The following is a 19,259-nucleotide window of genomic DNA, read 5'->3' on the forward strand; positions in this document are numbered from 1 at the left end:
GGATCGACAGAAACGGTCTCAGGACCAACGTTTTCACATCCTGATATCCAGGCGATTCTCAAATCTGCGCTAAGACCTTCCACATGCTGATCTTACTCAGCAAAATGGAAAGATTTTCCTCCTTTGCTGGCCGTCATTCTTTTTCTCCAGAATCGGCATCCATTGAGAACATTCTACAATTTCTGTTCGAACTTCACCGTTTGGGACTTAAGCCTTCATCTATAAAGGTTTACACAGCTGCCATCTCACATTTCCGTGGTACCATACAAGGCTCATCAGTTTTTTCTCAACCTCTGATTCATCGTTTTCTTAAAGGACTACAAAATTTACACCCGTCAATTCGCCCAGTCATGCCAACTTGCAGTCTTTCCGTTGTACTCCAAGCGCTAACAAAGTCACCGTTTGAACCTCTGGTGACGGTGGATCTACGTCTAGTATCATGGAAAACTGCCTTCCTTGTTGCGGTTACTTCAGCCAGAAGAGCCAGTGAGCTTTGTGCTCTACACATAGACCCACCATTTTTGAATTTTCACAAAGAAAAGGTGGTTGTTCGAATGGACTCAGTGTTTCTTCCTAAGGTGGCAACATCATTTCATTTGAATCAGAATATCGTCTTGCCTGCATTCTTCCCAACTCCATCGACTCCGATTGAATGCTCTCTTCACACATTTGATGTTCGGCACTGCCTTGCCTTTTATAGATCTCTCACAGAATCCTTTCGGAATTCTAACAGACTTTTCGTTAAATATGCTGATAATGACAAAGGTTCTCCAGTCTTACCTCAGCAATTATCTAAATGGATTGTACAGACCATAGTGTTGGCCTACCAGTTGGCAAGAATGGACTTACCTACACTTCCGAGGGGCCATTCTACGCGAGCAGTAGCAACTTCATCGGCTTTTGCGGCAGGTGTTCCAATTCAAGATATTTGCAGAGCCGCAACCTGGGCTGCTCCATGTACTTTGCCAAGCATTATCGGCTTGATGTGCATGCCAGACAGGACTGTTCCTTTGGCAGAGCAGTGCGCTCTGCCATTCTTCAGTGACGACACCTCCCTCCTCTGGGTCTGGTAAGCTTGCTAATCACGCATATGTGTGAGGCACAGAGGCCACAATGAAGAAAAGCAGGTTGCTTACCTGTAACTGATGTTCTTCAAGTGGCCATCTGTGCATTCACACAACCCACCCGCCGGCCCCGCATGGTGTCGGTGAGTGGACTTGTTCTTTTTCTATCGGTTCCGTACTAATCTCGTGGTACCGATGTTGCTTGTTGTGGTACTGTCATTGACTGCTAGGGGGCGAACGTCAGTCTTCCAGACTGAGTAAAATGGCGGACGCTCCGCTCTATTTATACTGTAGGGGGAGGGGAGGGGAGCTTTTTCCCACCAAAAACCGTTAGCTTTCTAATCTTCCGGGCTAGGCACTGCGCAGGCGCAGCACCCATATGTGTGAATGCACAAATGGCCACTCGAAGAACATCAGTTACAGGTAAGCAACCTGCTTATACCAAGACTCAGAGGGATGCAGTGCTGCCGCTTCTTCTTTAGCACCGCTACTGGTACCTTCTACCATTCTCCCCTTTCAGAATTTTCTATTCTTTCAGAGCTAAATTGCAATCCTCCGAGAAGTTGGAGTGAAATTTATTTTAGAACACAATATACTGTTCCCTGTTGCAATGCAATGGGCTATATCCAATGGGGTGCTTATGTTCTCTCCAGTTCTGTTATGCACCATTGCTTACCTTCTTCAAGCAGCACCCACTGCTTGCGGGAAAGAAATCTAGCACCTCCATGGGCAACTGAAAATGAGCAAAAACAGTCATTTCTGGAAGGGTGGGTTAGTGCTTACAATGTTGGATAAGAAATGGGCAAGAGAGGTGCAAATCCCTGGTCTACTATAAAGTTCTCGGACTACTCATGATGACCTGTTTTGCATGATCAGGGCTAGGGCTAGGAGAGTTCTAATTAGCCCTAATTATCCACCTGGATGAGGCTTGGCTCATTATCTAAACCTGGGTGGTATGGTTTGTTGGAATGAGAGACAGAAAGATCCAATCAACTATTCTTCGGCTATTTGAGGGTTGTAGCCCCTTCCCGTCCTCTATGCTACCCAAGTTCAAACAATATGACAAGCTTTAATCCAGTTGGTGATTAGGCAAATGGCTCCTAGCACATTCCACAGCTTAATTTGTGACTTGTTTAGCCTCTGGTGATCATGCAGACATGCCTGAATAGCCAGTTTCTCATGATCCTGAGTGGAGAAATAGCCACAGTTGCTGCTTTTCCCCACCCTTTGAGAAACAATCACAATCTGCACAATTTGTCTGATTTATTTATTTATTTAGAATATTTATATGCTGTCCTTTCGCAAAAGCCTCAGGACGGCTTACGTAAATAAATTAATTATCCTTACAGTACTTGGCTTCTCCTGTCATTCAAACCTGCACAGTGCAGATCACTCTGAAACCACCTCGGAAGTTTTCAAGCTACCGCCACCAGATTTGGACAACGTGGGAAGCACCATGCCTCAAGGGTACTTCGGCAGATCACCCAGCACGTGCAGTGGCAGGGGAAAGAAGCCACTGTGGGTTCTTCTCTGTATGATTGCTCAACCTTCGCCAATGAGATGGAATGCAAGAAGAGCATGTGCACCGCCCTGCTCTCCTGAAAGTACAGGCATGCAGAGAAGGACATCTTTTGTTCATGGACAGGTTGATATGGGGATAATAAATGTATACTAAAGCACAATTTCTTTCTCACTGTGCTCAGAGTTTTGCAATTTCTGTACTACTGCGAATCTCATAGAACTAATTACCATAACCTCTCCCAGTACAGTTCAGGATCAAAATGAGAATGGAAAAATACTAAGAAACCCAAGTTTCTAGTCAATTTTGGGAAAAATCTTCCCTTCTACTCCAGTTCTTCAGTCAGAGCAGAAGGAGTAGCAGCTGTAACTCAAACTTCCCCTACCTGGCAATTTCCAGATATGTTGGACTACGACTTCTACGGACTGGGGAAATTCTGGGAGTTGTCCAGTACTTCTGCAGGGCACCAGGTTGGGGAAGGCTGCTATAAATTTCTATCTGTTAGTTGTTTGTACATCCTACTCTGCCATCTGCAGGGCCTTTATGGAATGTTTCTGATAGTCTCATAATTCTTTTTCCTAGCTGGCTGAAAGGATGCTCGGAGTTGTAATAAGACCTTTCTCTGTCTAAACATGCATATGACTGACCCTTTAAGTGGTATCATCAGCATCAGCATCATCCCATGTTTCTTCATTTTGTAAGAAAGGCAAGGCAGCTTACAAGGTTCTCCTCCTTATGCAAGGTGTCCATATAAAATATTAACAATTTAAATTAAAAAATATATGATGGAAATCTCTGAAATCCTTGCTTTGGACCTTAGTGGTCTAGAATTTAATTTAAAATGAGTCTTCATTAACTACAAGTAAGACAGATTTATCTTGGCAACTTAAGGCAAAAAAGATTTGTCGTTTGTCATCTTCCTCTGAGAATATTCACCTTTATTCATTTCATCATCTCCAGCAATGTGCAAGTGGAAGTTACCTGCTACGTCTAGAACTATAATGAAAGCATACTGTCTGACTTCCAAAACCTTCCTTACTTTCAGAGGTCAGAAATATATGAGCCTACAATTTAGCTATTGGGGTATAGCAAGACATAAAGGCCAACTTCAAATGCTCTCTTAGCTATAAGATATTTAGCATCCCTAGGATTACAGTAACATTTTTAGGGGAATCTTCCTCTAGTTGTCCCACATGGACCTATGGCCCAACGTAGCCACCGAGGCTTCAATGTGATGGTCCCATTTCTATGGAATTCCTCTGGAGGGCAAGTAGGCCCCTGCTAAAGATGTCATTGTCCCGGGTAGCCTTTCTTGATGGCTGGCTATAGCTTTAAGGTGACCTTGTTTAAAATATTTTGTTTTCTTTGATTTGTTTTAGCTTTTACATTGTTCACCACTCTGAAGTCTCCCTAGATATGAAGCAATATACAAATACAGTAAATAAACCTAGTGCAGTTGCAAACCATATTCCAACTACTCAAACACATTCCAAAATAAATTTAAGAAGTGTGACACTGGCCCTTGCTACAACCTAATATTTTCCTTTTCTCCAAAGCCATGTTGATCTATGATAATAATCTAAAGCGTGTTGGCAATGAAATGTCAAGCCACCAAAGAGGAAACTGAAACAGCCCCAGACAAATTAAAACTCCAGGAGAGATAAAATGTAAACAGCCGCCTTCATCCATGTCTAGTTTGGGTTTGAACAAAGCAGACAGGTCAGGTAAGGACCACATTGCATGTTCTCCATCTTACTTTTCTCTACCTGATGCCTGCAAGGTGCAGAGGCTATGAAAACTAGAATAGTGTTGCAGAAGCTCTTTCTGAGCAAGAAGAGATATACCGTATTTTTTGCTCTATAAGATGCACCTGACCATAAGACGCACCTAGTTTTTAGAGGAAAACAAGAAAAAAATATTCTGAATCAAATGGTTTACTAAACTATTTAATAAACTATAACAGAATACAGTAATACCATATTTCAACCTTGTAAAGTGAACAGCAGTCAACAGTGGCATTAAGAACCATCATCACTGTCAGTAACAAAAGAGAGACTTTAAAGTTCGAGTACTCTTCTAGTTTTCATTGAACCCATAGAACTCATCATCACTAGAGTCAGAATTTATGAAGCTCTGTTGCTCACAATCACTGACATCACTTTCTTAGTCAGTAGTGGAATTATTGAAGGAATCCACAATCTACACCAGTTATACAAGAGCTGCTGCAGACAATTCAATAACAAATCTAAAAAAGCCAGTAATGTCCACGCTGCCCTACTAGTAAATAATAGAAAAAAACTTCTGACAAAAAAATGAGATATTGTACAGTAAATCAAACACAGTGGACTAAGTAGCCTTTGAAGAATAAACTTCATACACGAAGGTAATGCTGTTCAAATATCCACTGATCCTAAAAAAAATGTGTCTGATCAACTAACTGATAACTGATCCATTATCAGGAAGCTTCCTGATAATCACAGGCACATTCCCCATCACTTCCCCATGGGCTTCATTAAAAGACAGGTTGCCATTTGAAAACACACACCGACCTGTGATTAACAGCTCTCACCTGCGCCGGAGGAGGGGGGTGGAGCAGGGTGCGGGGAGCGCGTGCCGGCCAGGTGGTGCCACGTGGTACAGGCGGGCCGGCAGCATCCCGGGCGTCGGGCACACACACATTCGCTCTATAAGACACACGGACATTTCCCCTTACTTTTGAGAGGGAAAAAAGTGCGTCTTATAGAGCAGAAAATATGGTACATACCTCTTAATTCTCACAACTGAGCAGGACAATCCCCTAGTTTCAGCTACTAAGATAATTATCACCACCACCCATCCTTTTCCAAATGTGTAACTTGCTTACCTTATGAGAGCTGTGATTTTATTTATTAATTATTGATCTGCACCCCAATTTATATATTTAAGATGCAATCCAGTGAGGATACCCATCAGCCTCCTAACATGGAAAATTACTAGTATCTCTGCCTTCCTGCTTTTCCCACCCTGCAATCCAGCTAGCTGCAGGGAGGGAATGAGGAGCACCCCAAGATACAACATATCCCCTCCCCTCCCCACCCCACCCCACCCCACCCCACCCAGAATGCCCCAATTCTCCCTTCTGCAAGACTGAGCTCATGACCTTGGAGAAGCAGTGCAGGCAGCTCTTTCCACACCAGCTGTGGGAAGATGCTAGCACACAGCCTCAGCTCTGGGGTTGGAACTTTTTTCCAATGTTAGATATAGGAATCCAAAGAAACCTATGCCCCCCTAGACCAAGGGGGACATAAGATTGCTCTGCCGAGCTGAAATCATGCATAAGTTGTGTCTGCTAGGAAAGAGATACAGGCACTCCACAGACATTTATCTGAGCCTGCATACAGAGAGTAGCTATATCAGGTCTACATACAATCACTGGTCCTATCCTGCCCTTATTGGCATTTGACGCAAGTCTGAAAGACATCATGAAAGTACAAACTGTGCATTGAAGAAATACTGTCCATACAGTCTGGGAACCTTTGAAGAGGGAGGGGCCCTGATAATCTTATGTGGTTTGCACGCTTGATTTTAAACTCTTTCAGACATGAAGCCAAATGCAGTTAGGGAAGCTAGAGTGGGGCTAACCATGCACATTTTAATTCTTCAGCAGTAGATTAATAAACTGCTAAAAATTAAAGGCACAACTTGCCTGTGTAGTTTTGCATGCTCCCGAACATGAAGTCAAAAATTGAGTCTTTGAATACTTTACAAAATGTGCCCACTTTCAACAGAGAGAACTAAACCTTCCATAAGTGGAAAGAACTTTTTTGCCAGATGGGATTTAACGTGATTATCAATATCTAAGTTCAGCTGGGTTTCAGCTTGTGTTAAGAGGAAACTAATGTCTTGAGTTAAAAGTCATGCGATTAAGAATTTTAAATTTGGAGATATAACTGCCCTTACTTCCCAAGCACAGATTTTGTTTCCTAGCAACCGCATGAACACCTTGTGAACAAAACGGCCGCTATTTTGCAACAAGACAGAGAAAGCCTATAAAAGCTACTTGCTGTCCATTTCTTTTGTAGCCAGCAGAGTGACATTTTTCCATAACGCTCCTGGCAACTGCAGATTTTAGGAATAATTATTTGGTGCTTATCTGGACAATGTCAGTTTGACAATGCCATGGGCAGGGATAGAGGGGCAGCAATGGAAACTGTAGGTGCATGCACTCAACTGGTAGCACTGGGATCTGGGATTTGGGGAGTTCTTGAGTAAGGCACCCCTAAATATGGAGAAAGTATGATGCATAGCCTGAGAGTTCCAACATGCTGCTTCTGACCATTCTCTTGCAAATTGTTCTTTTATCTTGCCCTCCTTCCAGGTTACTCAGGTAGTATACAAGTATTAAGAATAGCATGAAAGCAAAGCAATTGATAAATTATTACACATGTAAGACAGAACATCTTGGAAAGGTTCAGGATACAATTAGAATAATGCTCTTAAAGTTTACCTTATCACATGACAACTTTCTCATGGGTGTCCTCCCTTATCAGTCTGGGAATTTTCCTCCCTCCTTTCATAAATTATACAAGAATGACCCTTTCAAGATGCTGCTCAAATACTCATCCTTGGTCTAGTTCCTTCTTGTTCTCCCTTATCTAGGAACAGATTCTCCTACAGCTTCATACACATAGGTTTTCTCTTTAACCCTGTTTTTGTCAGAACAAAGGAGACAGCATCTTTTCCAACACTACCAAAGTGCCTTCAGTAAACAGCTTACCAGAAGGGAAAAAGCTCTTAGTGCTATGTCCAAACCAGGATTTCTGTTTTATCAGTCCTCTAACAAGGCAGAGACTGAAGCTGGATTAGAAGTTGGCTTACAAGTCCTGCTTCTTTGAGAGGAGTAAGCCAAGAGCAAGGTTAAGATGTAAAGGTAAGCTTTTTTTGCTTGTGAGTTGCTGCTTACAGAAGTTACTCCCAGTGGTAGATCCAGCAAGATCAAGCAGGCCCAATCAGTTATCAAATGCAGCACCACACATGCTATTGAATGGGAAGCCAGGACTCTGGTGTATCTTTTTGTGTGAACATTCCTTCTGGGTCCTAAGGAAACCTGGATTAGATTGGATTCCAGTGCACTTAGAAGTCCTGGAAAATTATACAGCAGTCTTCCAGGCATTTTCCAATAAGGACAGTTGGCATTAAGGATGTGTGGGGGATCTCTCTAGGGCAAGGGGTCTCAAACTCAACTTACCTGGGGGCCACTGGAAGTAGAGTCTGGGTGAGGCTGGGCCTCATCAAGTATTCCACCACTGCGGTGGTGGTGGGCCACTCATCCCGCGGCTGGCCTGGGCGCTGCCGGCGCTTTGAAGGCCGCAGGGCCCCTCCCCCGTGCCTGCCCGTCCCGGCATTTGGCCCGCAGGCTATGAGTTTGAGACCCCTGCTGTAGGGAATGGGAATCCATTGGATTCCCTGGGCTCAGCTCCCCAGACTCTGGGGTGCTTTCGCACAGCCACAAGTCTGAGTTTCTGGCAAGCACCCAGCATTTGCATCTTTGTGCTGCTGCACATGACACAAAAGAAGGTTGCCAGTTGCACCGCCTTCATTCCATGAGCATTTGTGGACTTCCTCTTGGCTTGGCTTGTTTTCTAAAACCAGGCTGTGCATATCAGGAAGTCCGGGAACACTAGAAGGATGGATTCCTAGGAGCTTCCGTAATATGGAATCTTTGCTGGTCTTATGGTTTCATTATATACCAAACTTCACTACCTTGTGAAGCCAGGTGTGATAGAGATGAAGCAAGGATCAGTCAGTTCTAATGCTATGAAAGAGCAGCTGATTTGGCCAGAGTGGATCGCGCTTCTTGAGAGTAACCAGGAAATCATTATGAAAAACTGCCTTTTCTCCCGAAGGCTCCTGTCTTCTTGTTTGTGTTTGAAGGACCGTAGTCTGACAGCACCAGCAAGAAACTCCATTTTATTCTGTAACATTGTGATTGTGCTGTGGTTTGAGTTAAAAATGTGAAACTCGCATGCTCAGAGGGCTAGCAAAGGGGGGTTGTTTTTGCTTCTTTGTGTTAATATACTAGGAATGCAGAAACCATTCCAAAGCAAAAATGATGGCATAGAAAGGAGGCCCAGCTCTCTCAAGTTACAGTCTCCTCAGAGAGATTTGTCCAATTCTGAGGAGGAGGAGATGGGGGGCAGAGCTGAGCAGATGACTTGGCAGTTTCAAGGTTACAGAGTGAAGATACTCAGTCAGAGAGTGAGAACCAGCCCACCTTGGAAAAGAAGGACGCTATTTCAAAACTGGGTGGGGACGATATTGAAAAGGAATCCCTTGACCCTGTAAGGGGATGACTGGTGAAGTGTCTGGCATTCTTGCCACCTAACCCACAAGCAGCAGGAGCCACCCAGAGAGTGGAGTCAGAATCTTTTCTGAAAGGAAGGAAGAAGGGGAAGTTTCAGTTTGGATTCAGTTCTTCACATGGGCAGATGCTTCTCCCACATCTCAGAGAGAACATTACTTTAATTTCTACTGTTCTGTGATCTTTAATAAGCAACTGTGCTTCTAAGGTTTTCATCTACATCTGCCAGAGAGGGAAATGTAGGGGGAAAGAGTTGCTCTTGACAGCTGTGAATAGAAAAAGGGCCCCCCTATAAGACTATTAAGTTCAAGATCTAACACTACCTGGCTGTACCACTGTCATGCCCTTTACCTAGAATTGGGTTGGGAAAAGGAAGTATTAAACCTGTCAAAACCAATTGTGTGATGAGGTTATTTCCTTGAAGTTTGGGACTCTCTGGACTTCATTATTATTTGACCTCAAGCTTAATTATGTGCTCTGGTTTTAAGCAAGCAAAGGCACAGTAGACTTCCATTTGATCTGCAGCCAGTTCCTCGGCAGGGATGCTTTGGAACAAGTCTGGTGGAGAAATACACAGGGGGAATATTTCATTGGAATGAGAACTATGTGCAGGGCAAAGGCAGACACGATCTTTTAAAAGCAGCATTGGATGCCCAAAAGTGTTTCGGTTGTTTTCAGTACAAGTATTCAATATAAGAATATATTTTTGTAAAAAGAGTAACATCTAATTCTCAAAAGCTGATTCTGCAAGTGTTTACGAGACAGTTTGGCTGCAGTATGTGTGATCATTGTAGGTACCTATCAGGGAAGTTTGCAATGGAATTAAATGTTTTCATCTGTTTTAAATGAAATGATGAATGACAGTATACATAGATAAAAGCACATAAGCTGTTTTAAAACAATTTAAAGTGATGGACAATCCCCCAGTGCATGATGGAAGGGGAAGAAATTGACATTCTGTTTAACATGTGTGTAAGACAAGGCAGAATCTTTATGTCTTTATGTGTTGGTTGGTTGGTTGGTTGGTTTTATTTATACCCTGTCTTTTTTCTGCTCAAGGAACTCAAGGAGACTTACATAATCCTCCTCATCCTCTTAATTTTATCTTCCTAGCAGCTCTGTGAGGCAGGTTAGGCTGAGAGTCAGTATTACCAATAGATTCTACTAGAAAAGTCTGGAAGCAGAAATTAGCTTCGTGTTGCTGTTTATTCTCTTCACCCGCCTCTAAGGAGCAAATCTGCCATATATAATTTCACATGAATATGCACCAATTTTAATCTGACAACTCTTGAAAGTGGTACTATATTATTGGTTTGGTTAAAGATTTTTAGGCTAACCTTCAGCAAGTAAGGGAAGCATCAATATACAATACAGACTTAACACAACAATGGAGTATGGAATACTCTTCAAGACTCTAACCAGCCAGATCTTTTCCAAGTATATTCCATTCCCCACTACATTTTCCCCCTCAACAGTCAAATCACACATTAAATGCACATTGTTGAAATACCTATTATCCAGCCATCATGCTAAATTGCTCTAAAATAAACACATGTATTTCCACAAACCTGCCATGCTTCAGGCAGTGTCATATGGGTGTGGGGGACAGAAAAAAGCCTTTGTAAATGATACAGTCAAAATTCTGTGAAGAATCTGGAAGCACAGGCTTTGGTAAAGTGGTGGATTAAGAGCCTCATAAAGCCCTGTGTACTAAGCCTGCTCTTTGAGCTGATTTTTGGGTTTCCCATTCCTTTCGCTTGTGTCCCATTTCTGTGTTGATCTACATTTTTTAAAATGTGCCTGAAAATTTGTATTTAAATGTACAGGTTCTGATATATTTTCTTTCAATACAAGCATTTCAGTCAGATTTTATCTAAAGATGCACATCTTAATATACACTTTGATACTTTTTATGTGCAAAGGATTCTGTTGCAACATCTAGAGGAATACAAAATCCCATGGATGGTTACATTCCCAACTGCAGGTTTATGCAGGAGAGTGTTTCGAATGAGTTTTCATTAGGATTTGTAAGCATCCTTAATAGACAAAGATCAGTTTAGAACCAGACTTCTCCAATCTAATGCCCTTGGGATATGCTGACCTACAACTTCAGTCATCCCCAGTCTGCACTGACAATGCAAGTTGTGGTCCATACATATCTGGAGAACATCAGGAAGAAGGAGGTTGCTTCAGACCAATATATGTGGCCTCTCTCTCTCTCTCTCTCTCTCTCTCTCTCTCTCTCTCTGTGTGTGTGTGTGTGTGTGTGTGTGTGTGTGTGTGGAGAGAGAGAGAGGGAGAGAGAGAGAGATGTTCAGCTAATTGTGATATTTTACATTACTTGCTATTTTATGATGTTTATACAGAAGAGGAAAATACTGGATAGCCTGACCAATTTTGATTGCTTAGTTAAAAAAAAACTCACCTTCTGTCTATGTGAGGGAAATATGCTACACTCAAAGTTGCAAGGCTTGTGATAGCCACACAGCAACTGAGAACAATCTGTACTTCAACAAACACCATAAACTGTCAAAATGTATATATGCATTATGATATGACTTAAAACATATGGACTGCCTACAAGTCTCCCTGCTTGTTTGCTTTCACTGTGTGCAGTTTTCTTTAATTCTGTATTTTTATTTATTTATTTATTTATTTATTTATTAAAACATATTTAACATTTTTCAAGTTTGCAATGATATCGAAGTCTTGTTGTATCTAGTAATTACACAAATGTTGCATTTAGTGGCCTTGCTAGTTAAACCTTGTCTCTTCATAATGCTCACCTTTTACATGAGTCTGGAGCAGTGGTTCACATGTTTGCTGTAAAGCTGAAAATGAACAAGGCTGGTTTTGTGCATGCACTGTGCTGGTTGGATTAACCTGTTCCTTGCCTAATCTGGTGGCATTTCCCATCACTGTTGCCATTCTGGTTCTGCAAGGAGGACTTATGTAACAGTACCCTTCACCTTGGTTATGCATTGCAATACCAGCTATCTTTATTCTGAAGCTGAATTCAATGAGATTTGCTCTGGTTTTTGCACCCAGAATTGTAGGTTTGCTGTATTCCAGCAAGTCCACATTGACAATCTACTGCTTTTGGGGACTGTTTAGGGACGAGCTTGGCACTCCTGCATTAAGTTAGAAGACTGCTAAAGCTTGCATCACCACTGAGTCTGAACTGTAGCTCTGAACTAGTTGGTGTAAGTTGTTGGAAAGCTATCTTGCCAGTACATAAAACGACTGCAATAGTTGATTCAGAGCACCGTTAAAATGACAGGTAATTATTTTAAAAATTATCAGAAAAAATGCCTACTCCCAACTTTAGAAGCCCTCCCCCAGGTGCCCCAGTCATCTGAGGTGAGGCAAACAGGGCGGAATGCTGATTACTTCTCTCTGGCAAGCCATCCAAAAGAAAGATTGCTTGACATCCTGTTCTGATATCCCTTTGGCAACCAGACACAGGCCTTTATATTTCCCCAGGGTTCAAAAAGATTTAATTCTTTTGATTTTCTTATGCTGTTCCGTTATCTGTTGTGCTGGTTTTACTGCACCACACATAGATGCTTTGCTAGATGGCTACTTGAGGATGTGATGGAGACAGCAAGGTGTGCCCACTTTCCTGCTTGCCTCACCATTTGACAGGTACAATTAAACTCTTTAATTAACATGGAATCATAGGCCACTTGTGCACTGGAGTGTTTCACTGCCCAGAACTTTCCAGAATTCCATGGAGCATTCCAGCTTCACAGAGCTGGAAGGGGCACACAGGCGTGATGGTATAGTTTGTGCTAGGAGTGACACCTTGAACCTCTTCAGATGAAAGGACACTTTATAATAGACTTCAACAAAATCACTCTTCTATGATGCACACAAGGGGCAGGAAAAGACACACCACTGGGTGCAAATGTATTACACTGGGCTTGAGCAGTTTCTGTTTTGCAGCAATAAAACAAAAGCATTTTTCCATCTCTCTGTCACTGATGTACAAACACCTGCAGGCATAAGGGACAATAGGAAGAAAAGGAAAGACTAATCAAGCACTCATCCTTGGGCAAAGAACACTAGTAAAGGGGAGGCAAAAAGTTAATTGAGACTGAATGGCAGGAGCAGAAGTAGTAAGAATTAATCTCAGGTTAGGGCCCAAGCAGCTGGTAGAGAGGAACGAATGGGTACACAAAGTCAGAGAACTGAAATTCTTGATTTTGCCAAAAATAAAGCTAGTAAATTGGTAATGTGAGAGAATCATTTTGCATTCCATAAATACCACCTTTGCTTTTCAGCTCATGGGAGTATGCCTCATATTCACTGGCTTGTTCCAGATCTAGCTAGCATCGCTAGATTTGTGAGTGTTATGATTGTGGTAATACTTGAATAATAATCTAGGCCCTGTGGGACTGTACCAAATGGACAGAACAGAATGACAAGGATAATCAGAAATGGCACAAAATGTAGTTAATATTTTTCTGAAGATCTAGACTCCCACAAATGTTTCAAGTCCTGCATTTACCTTTTTAAAAATAAGAAATAAAATAGCCCCAAAGTCCACTTCACACTTCACCTTTCTAGATGTAAAGAAAGTATGTTTTCAGTTAGAATATTCAAAGGGGTCACAACACAGAACATATCATGGTTCTTCTGTTGTTTTTTTAAGCACAGGTTATTTGTACAGGAAATAATTATATTAAGAAAACTTCACAATTTTCTTGAAGAATCTAAAAACACCACAAAGTTTGGATAGTTTCAGGCATGACAGATATCCCACTAATGGGACGTGCACTATTGAAGCACTCTGAAGACCAAACAGCCTGAAAACAAAGCAGTATGTTAATGACTCTACCAGACACTGGGACAGTCCAGCTCCCATTACTGAAGTGAATTCATTCATTACAGCCCTTGCTAAGCCTTTTCCCCCCTTTCTGTTCTTTAAAACCAACCAAAAAACTCCTAACTTGCTGTCTGCCTTTATATTTTGCTTCTGAAATGCTAAATTGCATGTAAGAAATTGCTGCATTCCATTTTATATTGTTTCTAGAATTTTTCACGCTTTTCAAATAGAACTGTTTTTTTAAAATAAAGAACCTCATTCTGATCCCTTGTATTGTTGCTTGTGCTTCACAAAATAATCACTTATGACCCTGCAGCGCCACCTAGCACACATTGATGTTACTGTTTAAAAGACAGTTTAGCAGGGGATTCATTCCATGTGAATTTTCTTTCAGTTATGACACTTTTATATTTTAGCTGGCTCAGGAATCCTTGATAGGATATACTTGTTTCACATATTCTTCACTAGCCAAGATCAGATTCCGCATTTTCTTAAAAGAAGAGACTTTGTGGATATTGAACTCAATACCAGACACGATTCCTGAAGTGAAATGTGGAATTATCATTGTTAGTTACCTAGCTCCTACACTTGCACAGAAATAGTTGAAAAATGTGCAGCCAACATCAGTTCAAGGAAAGTAGAATTTTTCTGCTCTTTAGGTAATGCCACTGTGGATTTTCCCACTCTTCTATGCTTTTTACTGCCAACCTGTTTTTCCTTCTGGAATTCTGGATACAAAAAAAGGAGGAGGGAGTAAATGCCTGAAAACATATTTATAGATTTAGCATGAATTATTCTCTTTTGCTACTGTTGTCCATATTGCAGAGAGAACACAGCCCACAAACCAGACACCCCTCCTTGTTCTGTTAGCATAGTTCACAGATGCTTGTTTGTGCAACAGGCACTCAGCTCCTCCTTGTTATGCCAAACAGGATCAAGCTAGGAGAGAAATGGAAACATGGTATTTTCTGCTGGCTCTAGTCAATAGGTTTCTTAATTCCCATATATGGCTGTGACAAGGAGAGACATGGAAAATTTTGTGTCGGGATAGAAATATTTCCCTTCACTTGGAATTGCCTTATGACCCTTTCTATGTGCATTGGCAACATGTAACCAGGTAGGTCATAAAGAAAACATGGAAAGCCTGGTGCTGAAATAAGACAAAGAAATCAACCTTTTGGACTGTGGACACATCTAGGAATTTGCAAAACTGCTGTGGGCACCACCACAACATGCCTAATCAGTGGATAGGTGATTTTGGTGTCTACCTGTTATACCTATGGATCTTATTTACTGTATTTTTCGCTCTATAAGACACACTTTTTCCCCCCTCAAAAGTAAGGGGAAATGTCTGTGTGTCTTATAGAGCAAATGTATGTGTGCCCGACGCCCGGAATGCTGCCAGCCCACCTGCACCACGTGGCTCCACCTGGCCGGCATGCACTTGACGCGCCCTGCTCCGCCCCCCTCCTCCGGCGCAGGTGAGAGCACAGGTCGGTGTGTGTTTTCAAATGGCAACCCGTCTTTTAATGAAGCCCATGGGGAAGTGATGGGGAATGTGCCTGTGATTATCAGGAAGCTTTCCATGGATCAGTTATCTGTTAGTCGATCAGACACATTTTTTTTAGGATCAGTGGATATTTGAACAGCATTACCTTCGTGTATGAAGTTTATTCTTCAAAGGCTACTTAGTCTGCTGTGTGTTTGATTTACTGTACAATATCTCATTTTTTGTCAGAAGTTTTTTTCTATTATTTACTAGTAGGGCAGCGTGGACATTACTGGCTTTTTTAGATTTCTTATTGAATTGTCTGCAGCAGCTCTTGTATAACTGGTGTAGATTGTGGATTCCTTCAATAATTCCACTACTGACTAAGAAAGTGATGTCAGTGATTGTGAGCAACAGAGCTTCATAAATTCTGACTCTAGTGATGATGAGTTCTATGGGTTCAACAAAAACTAGAAGAGTACTCGAACTTTAAAGTCTCTCTTTTGTTAATGACAGTGATGATGGTTCTTAATGCAACTGTTGACTGCTGTTCACTTTACAAGGCTGAAATATGGTATTACTGTATTCTGTTACAGTTTATTAAATAATTTAGTAAACCATTTGATTCAGAATATTTTTTTTGTTTTCCTCCTCTAAAAACTAGGTGCATCTTATGGTCAGGTGCATCTTATAGAGTGAAAAATATGGTATTTATAGTCCTTTTTATATGGCCCAATAGCCAAAGGCTCTCTAGGCAGTTAACACAAGTAAAAAGTTAAATGTATACATGAACAAAAAAGACAAGGACAATGTATGAACAATAAAACCACAGCAGTCAAATTGGTACAGAGATATGCCAGCAGTACAGAATAAACAGCAATATTAAAACTGAAATTATTTATTTATTTAGGAAGCTTCTATGCCACCCCATTCACCGAAGCCTTGGGGCGGCTCACATCAATTAAAAAGTTAAATGTTAAAGTACTGGGAAAATGAATAGCTTTTCACCTGCCAGCTTAAAGAATAGAGATTAGGTGCCAAATGCACCACTTTGGGGAGCTCATTCCATAGCTGGGGTGCCACAACTGAAAAGCCCTTCTCCTGGTCACCACCCTCTTTATTTCCTTAGGAAGGGACTCTTGAAGGACCCCTGAAGATGACCTTAGAGCCCAGATAGGTACATAAAGGATGAGTGTTCCTTCAGATAACATTATGTTGTATCATATTCAACAAACTGTTTATTTCATGTCTGTTGAACAACCTATCTTTTTAATATGGGATTGTCTAATTCATCTAATTGCTGGCACTGCAACAAAGCTAATACTACCGTTAAGTGTGTTTTGGCAATGTTCAGTTGTTGCTTCTTTTTTGGAAAAAGTATATACATAAATTTTGAACTCGAACAAATATTCTTTAATATTCAATGATGCACATGCCCTCTTAAAATACCTACCTGCTTCATGGAAATTAACAAATGGGAGTTGGATTTTCTGAACTCTCTTCACATCTTAAAGACTACTGTTACATAATTGAAAGGAAAAAGACTCAACTCCTATAATGCAATGAATTGAGGACACTGAAATGCTTTCAATATATGAAAATGAGTGAGGTACAGTGGTTATTCTGCTACTGGGATTCAGGCTATCTGGGTTCTAGTCCCCTCTAAGCCATGAAGCTCACTGGATGACTTTAGCTCACTGGATGACTTTGGCCCTGTCACTGCCTCTCACCCTCACCAGGTTGTTGTGAGGATAAAATGGAGGAGTATGTAAGCCACCCTCACAAGAGGAAAAATGAGGATATAAACATAATAAACTAGTAATATATGAACAGAAGGCATAGAGACACCACATTCAAATGAATACTTATTTGGATATTTGGCCTGGCTTTGTTGAAATTTATGTATAAGAACATTATATGCATTTCCTAAAAATCCATGTTGGAAATACCACAGGTGTTGCAATAGGAAAGGATGTCAAAAGGATACAAGACATAAGCCTCATACACCCAATCAGGTTTAGAGTGGGAACGCTGATACAGTGGGCTGGAGTGGAGAGGGAAGAACATGTAAGGAGGTTACAGTCTTTCTCTCTCCCAACTTAAAGTGTAACATCTGGCAAAGTGCCAAAAGCTGAGAATGTAAGGATACTATTTCTGAAATTATTCAAATGACAACATTCTGGAAGATAACCCTGACAACACTATATGACTGGGAACTCTGGGAATGTTACAGCTGAAGCAGTAGTATTACTATATGGAACCTAATATACATATATAGCTTTTGGCATATGTCACAACTTGAGACAAACAACTTTACCATTAAAAAGTATTTCTACAGATTCAGAAATAGGTTGCCTTGCTACGAAAGTGAGTTCCTTTAATAACAGTGAAGCACCCATGCTTTATCTTTTATAAAAGTTTATTTTCCAGTATTTTTTCAAACATTATGAAGACGTGTAGAAAAATGTATAAAATTAAAATCTTTTCAACCAGTTCAGTTATTAATGCAACTCATTATATTATTACTATTAAGAAATATTAGTACTGAGGGAACTCTTGGTCAATTTTTTTAGCCCAAGCCATCAGTCCTCCTTTGATATCTTTAAAAGAAATTAAGCCTAGTCCATCATAAGACAATCCCTGTAATATTCTCACAGCCTTCTGTGAGTCATTCCCTAATTTACAGACAACATAAACAGGGAATGCCACATTGTCTTTAGTCTTCTGCTTTGCTTCACAGATCCTATGACAAAGTGATTTCAGATATTCTTCATCTTTTCCTTCTAGTTTACTTAGCGGCACACTTAGCGACTGTGGCAAGCGGCATATGTCCACTTCCACTAGTGGGCGGACATCTACCAGTATATGAAGTACCTGGCTGTCTAGTATCTTTTTGTACTCTTCTACTGATATTCGCTCTTCACTACTCAACAGGTGTAACGTCCGACACTTGTCTGTAGCCAATGACCCACAGAACATTTCGTAATCTTGTAGGGCAGTCACAGAGGGATGGTCACCACAAACCAAGCAGTCTGGATCCCTGGGCCTTAGCTTGATGTAGCGAAATCTTCCTTCAAGGCCATCAAAGAGCAGCATAGACTGGCTGAGCGGGGTGCCCATCCCAGAAGCAATCTTGAGCACTTCCAAAGCCTGGAGGGAGCCAAGGATGCCGGGCACCACACCCAAGACCCCGCCATCCGCACAGTTTGTGACTGTCTCTGGCGGAGGAGGCTTGGGGAAGAGGCAGCGATAGCAGGGACCGCCTTGAAAGTTGTACACCACCAGCTGTCCTTCCAGCCGCAGGGCACTGGCGGACACCAAGGGCTTCCCGGCCAGCACGCAGGCGTCGTTGACCAGGTAGCGGGTGGGCACGTTGTCGGAACAGTCGGCCACGATGTCGTACGCTCTGACCAGCTGCAGGGCAGTGGCGGGGCTCAGCACCAGCTCGTAGGGCACACACTGCACCGCGGAATTGAGCTCCTTCAAGGCTGCGGCCGCAGACTGGGCTTTGGGGCTGCCCACGCGGCTCTCCCGGTGCAACACCTGCCTGTGGAGGTTGTTCAGCTCTACCACGTCGTGGTCGACCAGCCCCAGGCGACCCACGCCCGCAGCGGCCAAGTACTGCGCCAGCGGGCAGCCCAGCCCGCCGCAGCCCACCACCAACACCGAGCAGCCCGACAGCCGCAGCTGCCCGCGCACGGCCAGCTCCGGGAGGACCAGCTGCCGGGAGTAGCGCTGGATGTCCAGCCGGCTCAGCTCGGTGCGCAGCGGGAGAGGGGCTGGCGGCTCCGCCGCGCCGCGGGCTCTGTCACCCGCCACGTTTTCCTCTGCCGAACAGTGAGAGGCCTCTCCCGCCGTCGCCATTACCTCAGCAACGAACTCCTCTCCGCTGCCCTCGCTACCTCAGGCAGAAGCAGAAAAGCCGGCAAGGCCTCAACGGCGAACCCCTCGGTGGGGAGAAAGCCTCGCCTCTTCCGCTTCCGCCGCTGTGGTAAAACCCGCCACAGCCCGGGAGAGGA

The 19,259-nt window shown here is 42.4% G+C and overlaps 1 protein-coding gene across 1 annotated transcript; it reads right to left on the reverse strand.

The window, feature by feature from the left end:
* Positions 1 to 17,601: 17,601 nt before the first annotated feature.
* MOCS3 (molybdenum cofactor synthesis 3) lies at positions 17,602 to 19,208 on the reverse strand. The gene has a single exon (XM_044455455.1). It carries the CDS (start codon positions 19,102 to 19,104, stop codon positions 17,779 to 17,781), a length of 1,326 nt encoding a protein of 441 aa, XP_044311390.1. The 5' UTR covers positions 19,105 to 19,208; the 3' UTR covers positions 17,602 to 17,778.
* Positions 19,209 to 19,259: the final 51 nt, after the last annotated feature.

This window comes from Varanus komodoensis, unplaced genomic scaffold (assembly GCF_004798865.1).
Source record: "Varanus komodoensis strain SLA01 unplaced genomic scaffold, ASM479886v1 scaffold8, whole genome shotgun sequence".
In the NCBI taxonomy this organism is placed as follows: domain Eukaryota; kingdom Metazoa; phylum Chordata; class Lepidosauria; order Squamata; family Varanidae; genus Varanus; species Varanus komodoensis.

Coding starts and splice junctions, on each gene's coding strand:
- MOCS3 (XM_044455455.1), bottom strand. CDS start 19,104: ATGGCGACGGCGGGAGAGGCCTCTCACTGTTCGGCAGAGGAAAACGTG.